This window comes from Falco punctatus (assembly GCF_963210335.1).
Source record: "Falco punctatus genome assembly, chromosome: 17".
NCBI lineage: Eukaryota > Metazoa > Chordata > Aves > Falconiformes > Falconidae > Falco > Falco punctatus.
The window spans coordinates 2,004,388-2,019,518 of NC_137597.1; the positions used below are offsets into that span (position 1 = coordinate 2,004,388).

The 15,131-nt window shown below is 47.5% G+C and overlaps 1 protein-coding gene across 2 annotated transcripts; it reads right to left on the bottom strand.

The window, feature by feature from the left end:
• Positions 1-5: 5 nt before the first annotated feature.
• On the bottom strand, positions 6-13,160 carry TMEM183A (transmembrane protein 183A). 2 transcript variants are annotated; one of them, XM_080367087.1, is made up of 8 exons: positions 13,001-13,160; positions 12,300-12,389; positions 9,136-9,291; positions 6,690-6,849; positions 5,379-5,559; positions 1,980-2,060; positions 1,167-1,322; positions 6-309 (listed from the first exon to the last, which is right to left on the bottom strand). In XM_080367087.1, the coding sequence occupies exons 1-8, from the start codon at positions 13,152-13,154 to the stop codon at positions 124-126; spliced, it is 1,164 nt and encodes a 387-aa protein (XP_080223213.1). In that variant the 5' UTR covers positions 13,155-13,160; the 3' UTR covers positions 6-123. The 2 variants fall into 2 exon arrangements, with proteins under 2 accessions (XP_080223213.1, XP_080223214.1); XM_080367088.1 differs by lacking the exons at positions 12,300-12,389; positions 13,001-13,160 and adding an exon at positions 10,958-11,072.
• Positions 13,161-15,131: the final 1,971 nt, after the last annotated feature.

The window sequence follows — 15,131 nt, forward strand, 5'->3', positions numbered from 1 at the left end:
ACCACTTGCAAGGAGACTGCAGAATTTATTTAAGAAATAAAAATAGGATTTCCTGGTTCCTAGAAATTCTCTTCAGCCTGCCAGATTCAGTCACCTGCCGGCTCCTGCAGAGTCAGGAGAGCACTAAGCTTTTGGAGAGAAGGGGTACTGCGGGTGCCACCAGTCCAGGAGCCGCACACTATGCACAGGGTCCAGCACAACCTGCACTCCTTGGTCAAGGCGAGGTTTCTTGCCGTTGCGAACTGGGGCATCCTGGAACACCAGGCGCACGCGATGATGCCTCATGTCTGTACTCACATTGATGGTGAACTGCAAGAAAAGAGACCAGGAGGTGCTTCAGAAAAAGCAGTCATGAACACACAGAGTTCTTAGCAGTACACTTTTAGATATATATGTATTTTTTTTTAATTCTTCTAAATTGTACAAGTCTGAGGTATTTCAGGTGCTGGCAGAGCTGCACTCTGAATCTACAGCACAAACCAGTTCTCTCTGGCTTGCAACCCCAAATAATAATGCCAGAAGTGAACCTGAATGCAAGTGGCTGTCTGAGGAAGCCTGGAACTCACTGCCTGACTCTTAAATGCAGCCAGACTGAACCTCTCCTGGGCACAGGTCACTCTGAAACCCTGACTCCCACATACAGCCGCAGGTGCTGCCCCACGCTTTGCTGCTGCTCTTGCCTAAGCATACCTGCTCTGCTGCTGTCTGCAGCACGGTGTCTGGAAGTTTGTTCAAAAGCTGCTCTGTTCTCCCACGAGGCAGGGACCACATACGCATCGAAAGAGTTTGCTCATATAGATTTTTGCTCTTACAATTTATTGCCATGAGGTAAAGAGATATTTTCTTGAGGAGGGAAGACCTCCTCTTCTCCTGCATCCCCACCTCTTGCACTCCCTGCTGGAGTACTGACAACTCATCTGCCCCCAGATGCTGCACAATCACAGCTCCTTGCAGATTCTCTACATCCAAATAGCGAAGAGCTGACGGAAAAGCAGAAGCTAAACTGAGAAGATCCTGAGCATTTCCTCTGATTCCAATCTCCTTAAGATTCCCAGAATCCGTTTGTTGATGCAGCAGCATGATTTACACAACACCCAAGAGGTGTCCTCTCCATCTCCTTACAAAAACCGCACATGCAAAGTTTGCCTGGCAGATTGCTCACTTACCAAGGTAAACGTCATACCCATGACTATTGGCACGAATATGAAGTTAAAGGTGGTGATCTGCAGTAGACAGCAATCCTGATCCGGATTTGTATGGACTTCTTCATACTGAATTGGTGGCTGAAGACCTTTGCAACACTTGCTCTTAAATCTGGGAGACTTGAAAGAGAGAGAAATTTATTTAGCTAAGCAGAAACCTATGAGGAGAGCTTGGCTGCTTCTCACCAGTGCTGACTAGCAGGTTCTCACCACATTCCCATGTGTTTGGGCAGAGCATTATATAAAAAACAAAAAACCATCATTCAGTACAGGCAATTTGCAGGACCATTTCTTTACAGGGGAAAGCTACAGAATTCCCCAGGTTGCCTGAAACTCCTTGCTTCTCCTGAGACCGCTGGAGGTTTTCATTGGCAGTGTTGGCTTTTTTCACTTCTCTGGAAAAATCTTTCCAATGGTAAAACAAGAAGTTTCAGATTTTGGTCCGCATTTTGACCACTAAAGCCAAACAGTCTGGATTTTGGTAGTAATCAGTAGCAATGACCCAAAGATTAGATTATTTGGGGTAACAAGTGATACACATCTTACAGTGGAGAAAGGACACCTAATGAGGAAATAAAAATGTAGGATTCTAAATGTCTTGGTAAAACAGACTGAAAACTGAGTGTAGTTTCAGAATGTGCTTTAGTTGATCATGGGAGTCAGAGTTTCCATTTATTGTCTGAATGAATAAAAAGTTTCCACCTTCCTCACTGCCACCCAGAAAAAATCGTTACTGCTTCAAAAAAAGTCACAGCCATTCTGGCTCTTCTTTCATACCTGCTTTTTGAACTTGAAGTTGAATTCCCACATTGCTTCTTGTCTGTTCCCTTCAATCTTTTTGCACCAGAAAAGCAGACACTGCGGTGGAAGGGAAAAAAAAAAAGAAACACAGAATTATGAAACCCTTAGAGGCACCACTTTAAGTAAGTTTTAGCAGAGCATAAAGGCTTCCAATTACAAACACAATTACATAGGAACAGTTTGGAGCCATTTATTCAAATTAATTATGTTCGAAGAACAGGCTCAGCAGTTTAGATCTCCCAGTTTCAAGTTGGCCAACTCATCATGCAACTGGATGATACAACACATGGCCGCTGACGTGCTAAACAGAAAAATCCTGTTGTGCAATTTGCCCCTTCCACAATGCAGAGATGAGCAGTACAAACTCACCTGTTTCCCCCGTCCACCAAGAACTCCCATTAAACTCGACCCCAAACAAGACTAAAGCAAGGAACAACTGAAAACAGGCTAAGGATCAAGAAGGAGAGAATCCAGAGGGAAATGCAAAGACCAATACATGAGCTATGAGGTGACAGATGAGAAAGTTCCTAAGCCACTGTGGTGTCAAAAGGTCTTGACATCACTAAGCACTAACTGTCATACTTCAGAGTATAAAAACACTGCCGGGATAGCACAGCCTGATCAACCTACTGTCCCTTTTTAAAAGAAAATGAGAAAAGGGCTTCAAACAGCATCAGAACTAACCAGTACTTCCCTCCCATGCAGGCATACACCAGGAGTCTTCCAATTTAATCTGCTTATCACTGTGTGTCCACAGGATCCATGCCAGCATGCTGCACTCATTCTAAGCAGAAGTTTCAGCAGAACTCCTGTGTTGAACTGAGCAGGAGGGAAATTCCCTGCCTACAGTGAGCAGAAGCAACTAGCTTTCAACAGCTGAGAAAAGAATCTAGCAAGTCAGTCCAACCAGCCCTGAAAACATTTCCACACCACAGATGCCAGCCCACCACAGCTGGTCTTATCTTTTAACAACGTCAGCAGGAAAAGGAAGAATAATATGAGTAAAGACAACTCCCCATGACCCACGCACAGTCTCTCCCATGACAAAAGAAAGCCTGACTGGGTTGCAGGGTGAAGCACACATTTAATTTCATTCCAAGATAGCATGACCCCAAATGAAATAAAGCCAAAGCCAGCTTCCACCATGGGGGGTCCGTAATTAAACACTACAGGTAATACAAGACCATTTACTTCAAACTCTGAGTCACGTCCATAAACAAGAGTCCTAAAAAGGACCTTTATCCTGACAATCTTCATGAGGTCAACACCAAAGCTATGTGGAATCAAGCTCAGAAATGTGTCAAGTCACCTCCACCTGGGAGAAGGTGGCCCTCAGGTTTTTTTTCCATTAAAATAATTCTCTAGATCTTTGCTAACTCAGGTAAGCAGCAGATGCTGCTGCCGTCAGTGGCATTTGTAGCTCACCTGCAGAGACAGCCTGATCTAGCAACTTGTTTGGTCATGGCAAGTAGTGAAGCACAAAATGGTCAGTACCTCCTAAGGGGCAGAGGATGTCGTCCACGGGTCAGCCGTCCTGCCCTTCAGACGCGCCGTACGGCCTGCCGCTCCACCAAAAATAATGGGGGTGTCTTTAAAGGGCAAACACTTCTGCTGACACCATAACGGCTCCAGTGTCCCACACAAGCTAGGCTAGGGAAAGAAAAAAGGAAATTAAAGAGGAAAAGCTAGATTTGATAACACCCGGGCCTGGGGTCTCCTCTTGCCACATGCAGTTTACGTAGGCATTTGCCATTAGTTTCAACGACCCGTAAAGGTATAACCAAAGCCCATGAAAGCGAGAACGTGGGGAGGCAGTGTCAGATCCTCCTCTGTACCCACTGTGCCGAGGCATTTCTGTGCACAGTAACACAGGTGGAGCTCAGAGTCTTGCAATGCAGTAGTGCAGCACGACCAGACTCAGGATGGCCTTTTACGCTCCAAGGGATTAGGTCAAACCTCTACTGTTCTAACAAAGCCTCGTCACCATTTAATTTCCTTTTTGAAAAGCTGAATAATAAAAGACTGCGCTTCAAGAATCTTCCTCAAACTGTTAGTACAGTAGAAGCACTAGCAGTGGGCACCAAAGCCGTTATGATGTCAACATGTATGCTTCCAAAATGCCAACCCTGCCAGCATCACTTCAGGGTTTCTAGCTCTTACAGCCACGCTACCAGATCCGAGCAGTGGTAGGAAGTTAGACTCAGAAGGACTAAGCTTAAGTTGGAATTTCCTAGAAACGTTTATTGTTTATTTTTTATTTTTTAAGAAAGATGATACCCAAACTGGGGTTTCAGGAAGAGAATGAAGAGCTCTGGATGCAGAGATAAGACTACACACAGAACTGCGTGCTTTTCTCCTGCTCTGCAGCACGACTTGCTTGTGTTACTGCTGGATGTTCCCTGAGTGGTATGACATTTTTTTTCCAGTATTCACTCAGGGATAGGAAGGAAGAAAGGAGAGATGTCCGTACAGATAGATGAGGTTGCTCTCTTTTGCATGGAGAAGAAAGTACAACTCTTGAACCAAAAGCATTTCAGTTTGGCTCCAAAAACCTCATTCAACAGGTTTTTGACTTTGGATTTGGAGGGTGGAGAATTCACATTGTTGCTTAAGCTGCTCACAAAGTATCAGCCAGTTGCAAGTTAAAACCAAACAAGAGACACAGAGGCATTTCAGAGTTAATGGTCAACAGCAATTACAGAGGAATGGATATGCAAATGCTCCAAGCTGGGATAGCAAAGGGAATTGGCTGCCCACACCAGAGACAAACCCTTTACAGCCCAACACAGCTGCAGCCCCAGTCCCAAAGCAGACTTGCTCTGCACACTTGCCATGCTCACAACCTCACTACCCTCCCTTGGCCAGACACCAAAGTCGATGGATGACCGACAGGAACGCAGTATGAAATGAGTCCCTTTCAGAGGCTATCGGTGTCACTTCTCATCTCTCCAGATGCCTGCTACAGAGAAAAGATGTATTCTGGCAGACAGTGTCAGAATAGAGCAGAAGACATAAAAGCTGATCCTACTGCAGCCTCCTTTCAGCAACAAATTTGCAACAGAGGCGGGGAGAGCTGCAAATACCCCTAGCAGTTCTGACGTTCAGTGAAGTGCTTTTTTGCTGATTACAAAGATGTTGTGGTAGGGACTTAGGCAGAAGTTACCCAGAAGAGTAACCAAAATCCTCTGCAGCAGCAACTACACAGATACAAGTAACCAGCACACTTTTAAAATCCCTATTCAGTTAGTAACCCTCCTATACCCAGGCTTCACTGGTCACTGTCTAAATATCACCTATTTTTCTTTTAGAAAGAGAACAAAAAGCAGGAAGAGCAACATCTCTGACATATCCAATGTCCTTACTGATTCCACTTACTCTGGAATTTTTTAAAGTGCTGGGAGTACTGTCTGGAATAGCTGGATTCCTGGAGACTCGAGACGCGAAAGGCTCGTACATGTGGTACAGCGACCGGATGACACACGCACGGAGACAGTGCAGCTTCTCCATGGACTCTGGCCGCAAGCGGAGAGGCAGGTACGCATCCAGACTGTAGTGCCTGAAAAGCCAACAACAAACCCAGCACATGCTGAAGGGTCAGAATGCCAGAGACACGCAGGAGAGAGCTATGAAGAGATCAATGCTGAGAGAAAACTGAACATCTGATCAGAGGACTTCTTGTCAACTCCGAGTTCTTCAAGGGCGTTGTACTGCTCTACATGAAATCACAAGACAGTCTAAAAGACTTTACCTGCATCAGAGAGGTTTTCAGCATACACATAAGCCTATCACGCTACAATTCCCCAACAACTCCTTGCAGTTTGCCCAGAGAGACCACATGGTTTTAGCTGCAGGATGCACAAAGGCCTGCATGCAGATTCCGGCAGATTCTCAAGGACTCGCTTTAGCTGAGCTTGACAGCACGCTTACAAACGACTGCCTGAGCGATCTGAATGCCTGCGCTTGAGGGTCGTTCTTTGATCAGATGCCAAAGGAGCCTTTGCTAAAAAAATTCACAATAAAAACCAGAGGCGAGGATGACCATGGCTGCTACTTGCTCTGCACTCCTGCTGCTTGTGCCTCCTGGGTGACAGAGAAATGTAAAGAAAACGTTCTGTCCCGAAGGGAACCCTAATTGACATGCAACAGGACAGAAGGGTTTCTTTCACATTTTCACCACCTCTTTGCTCTTCTTCTCTTACTTTATTTATAACTTACTTCTGCCACTGAGACAGCTTCAAAATACCTTAGTTTCTCTGAGGTCACCCAAATTAAAGGAAGGTGGCCATGATCAAAGCTTGAGGCAGGGCAAGTTTTCTATCAGGGATGTCTGCCTGTTTTCAGCAAGGTAATGGCACTGACCTTACTGTAAACACTTTGAGTGCTTTACACACAAAGCACACTGTTACAAACAGGAGTGCGTAGGCCACGGCTAGCAAAAAAGCACAAAATGCTCTGAGATTTTTATACAGAGCATCCAGGAACATGCCACATAGATCTATTTCCAGACCCAAAGCAGATGCAATACACCACAACCCCTGGCCAAACAAGGCCTGCATCACCAAGTCAATATGCAAACATTATAGGACCCTAGTCTGCAGGGAGTTATTTCCTTATTTACAGCTCTGCAGAGAGCTGGTCACTGCTGAAGCCTCCTACAAATAGTTTAAAAATTCTCTAGAGTCTCACCTTCTGTAGAGTCTGGTCCAAAAGGCGGCAGTGCAAGTAACAGTCCAGGCTTTCTTGCAAATCAAAGAAAACCGGACAATGTCTTCAGGGCGAATGTAGGAAGCCAACAACAGCCAGATATCGATGGGGTATTCTTCTCCGCCACCCCCATCAGGATTTTCTAAATGCAATGAAGGTACGTTAGTGTAGTAAAGAACCTCTTTATCAGTCACATCTAGAGGCATGTGCTTTACTACCTGTAGCACAGGGTAAGTAGCTGCAATACTTATATACACACAGTCAGCCAAACAAACCCGAGTTAGTACAACTTCATTATCACTGCCACCGGTCTTCTTCAGTGTGCTCTTGCCCGTCCCCACGACCATTACACTTTCCCTTTGCTGTATATATGCCATCACTTGTCCCTGCTGCACTGTTTGCACAAGTATGCAAGGTGGCAGCTTCAAATAGTAATTCAGGTTGAAAGGATTCTAGTCCAAGCAGCCCAGCTCAAAGCAGGATGAGTTAGATCATTTTGTTCAGGATCTTATTCAAGTTCTGACTGTATCCAAGGATGGAAACTCCACAGCCTTTCTGGACCCTGTTTCAATGCTTGAACTTTTCACAGCTGAGAAGTAACATTTAAGTGGAGCAGTAAAAAACTGGATGGCAAATACAGAGCCAACTTCATGCAAAGGAGGGCCAAGCTCATGCATTTTTATCAAAATCATTCATTTAACAGGTCTTCAAAAAATGCTTTACACTAGAAGTCCCTGAATATTAAGGCACTGCCAAGCTCGTCAATTCTTTGTTCAAATGGTCATGATATTTTTGTAGGAGCTCTGCTAGGGAGAGCAAGCAATCTCTTCTGCAACTGGCTAATCAGTTGCTTTTCTTAAATCTGTAATTGCATCAAAACTTCTTGAACGGGAAACTTTTAACACAATTCACATGAACAGAATGGCCTGTTCTAACTCTCAGAGGTGTCAGAACTGCTCAACCAGAACTGAAGGTTCAGAAACTCTTTTCACTCCTGCAGTGTTTTTAAGTCAACACCACACACCACATGTTTTTCCACAGCCATTGCTCCAACTTTAGGAGAAAAAATACTTTTAAAGAACATAAATAACTAAACAATACCAAGCATTAGGAACATCAAGAAAAGAGAAAGAAAACATACAACTTGTACACAGTGCTAACAGAAGAACTGCTATGAGGTTTGCAAACAAGTGGCCTAAAAAGAGGTGTTTAAGAACTTGAGGGTGCCAGATCTAACCCCGAGACAGCAGATTAATAACATAGGGCAGTACTTTGTCCTCACATGATGAGGATAGTATTTTATTGCTACGTTCATTGCCAAAGAAAGCTCTGGATGCAATCACTTCCCTACACCACAACAGAATTATGGCAGGCACACCCACAACGGGCTTAATGTCCCCTTTGCTCTTTCAGCTCTGACTCAAGCCATCAAACTACCCAACTGCTGAACTGCAGAGTGCAGCCAGAAGCACCACTGGTGCGTTACCATTTTTTCTTCCCTACACATGTAGCAGAAGTAAGACAAGGCTATGGTAGAACAGAATACTGCCCTTCCAGACTCATAACCCGCATAACTCTATCTGCTCAGATATTCTTATTCCCCCGGGATTCTGAAGGATGTAATAATAAAAGAGATTAAACTCCTGTCCCAGAGGAGTGCTGGGCACCTACAGGCAGTGGTGGATGTTGACACGTTACATAAATTAGTATCAGCATTAATAAAATTAAGTTTTTCTTAAGCTCAAGAAACCAAGTTAAAATTTTAATTCTCAGCCTGAAAGCAACCTGTTATTAGAAATTCCTGCAGGATTCCACCGTGTGGCAGAACAGTGTGTTGCTTATACTACATTGCAAATTGCTTTCTACAGAGTTGCACACAGCGTAAATGCTGACAGATCTATCTCCCTGGAATTAAGATACTATGATGCCACTAGGGCCAAATTCCCTTGCTGGAAGAAGAGCCCTCTAAACTCATTTGTAACAAACCACAGCCTTGGAAACATCCTCAAGACAATGTATTTTGCCAACAAATACATCCTGGAAGCAGCAGTGGTTTTCTCCCCCCTAAAGCAAACCCTTCTTTCACCAACTTGTGCAATGAAGTAACATGTTCAGTGGCAAAGTTTCACAACTCTTTTGAAGAGCAGCATTTGTTTTCCAAGGTTGAGGGAAGTTTACTGAAGGCAATGAGCTCTCAGGCTTTGATTTCATGCCCAAGGCTCTGCCTTTGTGAAAAGGCAACACCTCTGACCAAGTCCCAGCAGATTTAAAAGTGATTTAACCCTTGGCATTTCTTTGTGCACATACAAGTTACAGAACGCCCCAGAGCCCCACGACTAGCCTGTAAATAGCAAACATTAACATCACACATGCAGAAGATGCAGATGCAGCCCCCACAGAGACCCCCAGGAGAAGCTGGCAACCATACCTTTGTGTCTTTTGCTCTTCTTTTTTCTAGATGCAGTTCGCCCATTGATGCTTTCCTTTGTATCCATTTCATCACTGCTGTCACAAGACTCTCCTGACACGGAGAGAACTTCCTCAGCAGGAACGCAAGAAGCTTCCAGACCACAGAGGGATTTTACTAGAATGACAAGCAACACCACAGTAAGTATAACAGCAGAGAGGAAAAGGTGATCCGAGTTCAGGAGATATTTCAGTGGAACCACTGCCACAGCTAAGAATGCTAACTGCATTAAAGCTTTCTGGTGAGTGACACAAGCAAGTAAATCCTGGGCTCAAGGATTACCTCGTCAGAGAAAGATTAGTAAGGGTAAGAGAACTGGAAACATAATCATTCAGCTTTTTGTTTTAAAGAATGAACAATGAGGATGATTAACAGCACATTATGCAGATGATTCCATTGGTTTAGCTGAAGCTGTTTACAACTGAATAGAACAACAGGCTCTTTTTCTACAGAGCTAACTGGTTCCCCTGCACACCAGAGCTTCTTTGAATGACCACTGCTCAGCCTGTATAAAGCCAGCACCTACTCTGTAATTGCTCTATGAACACAGAGAAGATGCCCTACTCAGCAGAATAGAGATCCTGTGGCTGATGACACACAATCCATCAGCAATATAACTGAGCGCCAAGCACACAGAAGCTCCACTTACCCTAGAATCCAGTGAAGGGAAAGACTCTGGCCTAATGAGGAAAAGAGCAAGTCGAATGAGTTGGGTTTTGGGCTGGTTTTGGGTTTTGCTGCCTCTGGGGAGATGTTTAGACACACTCCCACTAGGAAATATTATTTTTAAAACTTGATCTGGAAACAGAGGGCTCATTAGGGCAGAAAAATACACGTGTGAGGCAGTAATGGCATCCTTGAAAAAGGAAGATGTGGTCCTACATTACAGCTGCACGAGGCACTGTCATAACGACAACATTGTAACAGCATTACAAATGCTTTGCAAATAGTCTGTAGAATTAATTCAAGAAAGCTGAATTTCAACCTAATGCACTGGGTGAAGAAAAGGCACCTGACTACACCAGAGGAGGCTTGCACTGCTAAAGCTTTTCTAACCCAGCACAAACTGAAGCCCAGGATGGTTTTCTACTTCAGTTACAGTCACCAGAGCCACTGGAGAGCAAGACATGCTATTTGAATTAAAGGGACAGAGCAGCGGGTTTGGGGGAAATCAAGAACTTACTAAACATAAACTCTGGCAAGAAATGTTCTCATTTCTAATGACAGAACAAGGTTCTGAAATGGTAAGACAGCAGCTGGAAAGACAGTCTTAAGAAAGAGCTTGATTGTACCCACTGACTAGAGATACTTCAGTGCTTTGCTAAAGCAGTTCTGCCTCACTTTGCACAGTTTACACTGTACACTATACATTCATGCCAGTGGTATCCCTCCCTGTCAAATCATACCGCCCTCTCTACAAGACCTTTCTTAGGCAAAAAGAAAAATAGATGTCAACACAAATGACAGTAAATTATGAAATCAAATACAGCCAAGCAAGAGAGGGCAACTGACAAGAGACTTAGAAAGAGGTTTAGAAACAGGAACCATCAAACTCTGCAAAGGAAAGATCAACATCTAAGTCGACCACACAAGTCCCGCATCACACTGCACTGCAACCTTGCAGAGGCACTTCCCCTTCATCTCACTGTCCTAATCTCCACCCCACCCCTGGGGGTTAGGATTAGGAGGAAAAAAGCTCAGGACAATTCCACCTGGCCTTTGCTTCCCTCCCCGTGAGGTTGGCTCCCCACGTGCGGGCAGCTGCACAAAGTGCAATGTTTACCTGGAGCCAAGAGACAGGAGGTGCGTGAGGCCAAAGGTTAAAGCTCCCTGGGCAGAGGCTGCCATCTCCTCCCGGCTGCCTGCTATCCCCATGGCCGTGGCCTGCTGCACCAGATAAGGCTGTAGCATGCGTCAGGACTGCACCAGATAAGGCTGTAGCACAGCCCTGGGGCTGGGGAGGAGAGATCCAGAGGATCTCCGGCATAAGGAAGGGAAAGCCCCAGTGATTCTGCACTGCAAAGACCTGAGAAAGGGGTAGGCAGGGAACTGCCGTGACCTGGAGTCATCTAGATAGCATGGAGGTGAGCCAGAAACAGAGCAGGATGGTAGGAGAGGGGTTAAGATGGACAAAGCAGGTAATGCTGGATGCAAGGACTCAGGGTGGTGGGCCAGGGAGAAAGAAAAGACAACAGTTTGCCAGGTATAATACTGAAGGGCAACACTTTGAGCCACTGCCTCAGAGAAACAGAATACAGAAGGATGAATAGGGGAGGGAATGGGAAGAGGGAAACCCCCTCCCAAAGGAGGTGACAGAAGAGGGAGGTGCCCTGATCTTAAAAGCTTGAGAAACAGCTGCTAAAAAGGGTATTTACCAGCATAGCTGCCCCATACAGTTTCCCTATGACAGGCACTCCTGCAAAGAGCATACCTTCTTTAAAGGTGTAAGATTTCAGCAATATAATAAGAGTTTTCCTATATGAAGGGTTCAGTTGTCACTGTCAATGTAATACCATTCACCTGCAGCACATGTGACCAGCTACATTTAGAAGTTGAGGCCCAAAGAGCAAACAGGGTGTGTTGGTTCCAAATGTTCCCAGAAGCTAAAAACCAAGGAGGAAGTAGGTAACAACTTATTACAATGCCTTTCCAGGAAACTCCTTTATACAGTTCACCAAGGAAACAGCAACACCCTCAAAAGACCTTGCAGCTCACAGCACAGGGAGGGGCAAACAAATATGCCAGAACTATCATAACCTTATTCTCACTGCAAAGAATTTTACCAGCTAATAAAGTTGTCTACAGTTTTACAGGAGGTAAAAAAGACTCCCATCAATGTTATTTTCTGTTTCAAGCATGAGGTAACACCCGGTAGTTAACAGAAAAAGACCCTCTATTTCAGGCACTAACAAAGACTCAGCAATTCTTACTGGACTTCTGACAGGCTTTCTGTAAAACCTCCTAAAATCCTTAATACCTCATTCTGCAGAGAGACAGAGACTTGTTTTCAGGCATTAAATGAGACAGATTTTCTCAAGCCATGGAAGGGGAGTTTCCCACATCATGCAGAGGCCAGCAAACAGGGAGGCAGCCTGGGGAAGGCAAACTGGCCAGTGTAGACTCACCTTCCTGCTGAACTGCATTGGCCACGGCTTTTTTCACCCGTCCAGATTTCACAACAGCCGGATCTGAGTTAGCATAATCTGCCACCGTCACTGAAGGAGAGTGGGAAGACAGGGCGTCAGCAGGATTACGGATTATAAGAGGGGGGATAGAAGGTCTAAGAGCTGCAATCCCTCAAGGGGACACTCCCCACAGGAAGAGGATTGAGCTGGAGATGCACAAGCAGGAAAATGCGCCCAGGCAGACAGCGGCAGGCCAGGAGCCCCAGCAGGCCTCTACCCCCGCCCAACAGTCTAGGAGGCCAGGGGACCCATCCCCCTGCCCAGCCCGGGTCTCTGCCTCCCTCCACCTCACCCAGCGCCAAGCCCCACGCCGCGCCTCACGCAGCCCGACTCGAGCCTGGCTGATCCCCCGGCCCAGGCTCCTCCTCCACAGCCCAGCACAGCTGGTTCCCACACTCCCACATCAAGCCAGATCCACCTCCCGCTGAGCCTGGGCCGTCCCCATCGCCCCTCGCCCAGGCCAGGCCCAGGCCCCTCGATCCCTCGGGCGAGGCCGCGTCGTCCCTCGGGCCCTGACCCCGGCCCAGGCCCCGCTCTCGGGACAGCCTAGGCCGGCCCCCCCCGGCAGGGCCGGGCCCCGCTGCTCCCAGGCCCCGCTGCAGGCCCGGCCCGGCCCCGCTCCCCTCCGGCCCGGCCCTCACCGCGCTCGGAGCACACATCATCGGCCCGAAACTTGAGGCGCTTGCGGGCGCCCCTCTTGGGCATGGCGGCGGCGGCGGGGCGGCCGCGCGGGGCCATGTCCCGCCCGGGCCGCAGCGGGGCCGCGGGGACAGCGCCGCCCCCGCGCGAGACCATGACGTCATCCGACCGCGACCCCGCCGGCGCGCCGCTTTGACGTCACGGAGGCACGGGAGGGGTAGCTCTGTGTGCTGCCGCTGGGTGGCGCCCCCTGCCGCCCCAGTCCTCCCAGTAAGAACAGCCCCAGTACCAGCGGTCTATCCTCTCAGTAACGAGGGTCCCTGAGGGGACACCCCCCAGTAACGAGAGGCCCTGAGGTAATTGGCCCCCTCAGTAACGAGGGTCCCTGAGGGTTAATGCCCCCAATAACGAAGGTCCCTGAGGTAACTGACCTCCCAGTAATGAGGGTCCTTGAGGTAATCGCCCCCCCCAGTAACAAGGGCACCTGAGGGGATAGCTCCCCTTCCAGTAATGAGAGTCTCTGAGGTAATTGCCTCCCATCACCTCCCAGTTACAGAGGCCTCTAGGATAGCTGGCTCTCCAGTGCTCCCAGTAATGAGGGCCTCCGAGGTAACTGGGTCCCCAGTCCTCCAGGTAACAGGGACCTCTGAGGTAGTCACCTCACACACACATAACAAGGCGCCCGCCCCAGTGGGGATTTCCACCCCTGGTTCTCCCAGCAATAAGGGCTTCTGGGGTAACTGGGTCCCCAGTCCTGCCAGTAATGGGGACCTCTGAGGTAATTGCCTGCCAGTGCTCCCATGTGATGAAGGCCTCTGAGGAAACGGCTCCCTCCAGTCCTCCCAGTCACAAGGACCCTGAGGTACTTGCATCACCAGTCCACCCCCCAGTCCTTTCAGTAACAAGGGGCTCTGAAGCAATTACCCCTTCCAGCAACGACTCGTGCCCACTGTCCCCCTGAGCGCTTCCCCAGTGCCAACATCTGTGTGATCCCCCTCCCGCTCCCCTCCACTCCCCAAATCCCTGGCTCCAGCCATGCCCCCGACCCTGGGTGTCTGCCACCACCCTGGGGTGCCTCAGCCAAAGCTCACCATCACCCTGCAGAAAGCTGCTGACCGGGGACTGGGAGCGCAGCCTGCACCACCAGCTCCCAGTGCCCATCCCATGTGTTCATGGTGGGTGTCACCTCACCTGCGGGTGCAGTCATGGGTGGTCACCAGCTGTAAACCATTTACTATTTCTTTTAGGGCTAGATCGGGTACTCCATGCTTGTTGAAGAAGTGATGCTACCTCATGGGGGAGAAACCACTTAAAGAGGATCCACAAAGAGAAAATGGGAACAGTAGCCCAGAGTCTGATGGAAATTTTGGGGCCTGTGACCGGCTGAATGTTAGTGCCATGCTGAATCGGGGATCTGGGCACCACCAAGAGCAGATGCTGGCTGGGAGTCCTGGCCAGTCCTGGAGGAGTCCAAACCGGGAGGCTGGTGGGTCCCACTCCCCTCCTTTGGAATTTACACAACAGCAGAAGAGCACAAGCCCTGTCTGGCTCTCCCTCCTTCAACAGGCACCGATCAGCCCCCAGAGTGCTGCATTTTCCACCTGTGCTCCTTTACTACAAGACCACAGGAGATGATTCAGCTCTTGGGAGGCTGGGGCCGCGGTGAGATGCTTTCAGGGCTGTGGCTTCACCTCTCATGCCTCCCTGAAAGAAGGCAATGCACAGGGTACGCAGGAATCCACATTTCTTCTGCTTTCCAGGCACGGCCAGGAGCTAACAGTGTATGTAACTTATGTTCCCGACTACATTTCTTTCTCTCAGCATTTCTTAAAATATGTTAAGAGCATTTTATCAGCAAAGAACATACCTGATGATTGAGAAGACTTTTGATCATCCCAGACAGGAAAGGCCATTCCTTGACAGAAATGCTATTTCTAATTCATCTGTTTTTAAAACAATTGAATCAAATTAAGGGGAATGGCAGTTAATACAACCAGATCCTGGCTCTGATGGCTTTACCCACTTCTTTGGTACTTGAAAATGTTTTCTTTGGACTACGCTATTTATCATCATCATTCGAGAACTGTATCACAGTATTGTTTTTGAAAAGTAGAGGTTGTCTTGGCTTGGAAA

Coding starts and splice junctions, on each gene's coding strand:
- TMEM183A (XM_080367087.1), bottom strand. CDS start 13,154: ATGGTCTCGCGCGGGGGCGGCGCTGTCCCCGCGGCCCCGCTGCGGCCC. Junction 5,560..6,689: donor TGGACCAGACTCTACAGAAG/GTGAGACTCTAG, acceptor TTGGCTTTTCAG/GCACTACAGTCTGGATGCGT. Junction 310..1,166: donor TGGGTATGACGTTTACCTTG/GTAAGTGAGCAA, acceptor CTTTTCTTGCAG/TTCACCATCAATGTGAGTAC.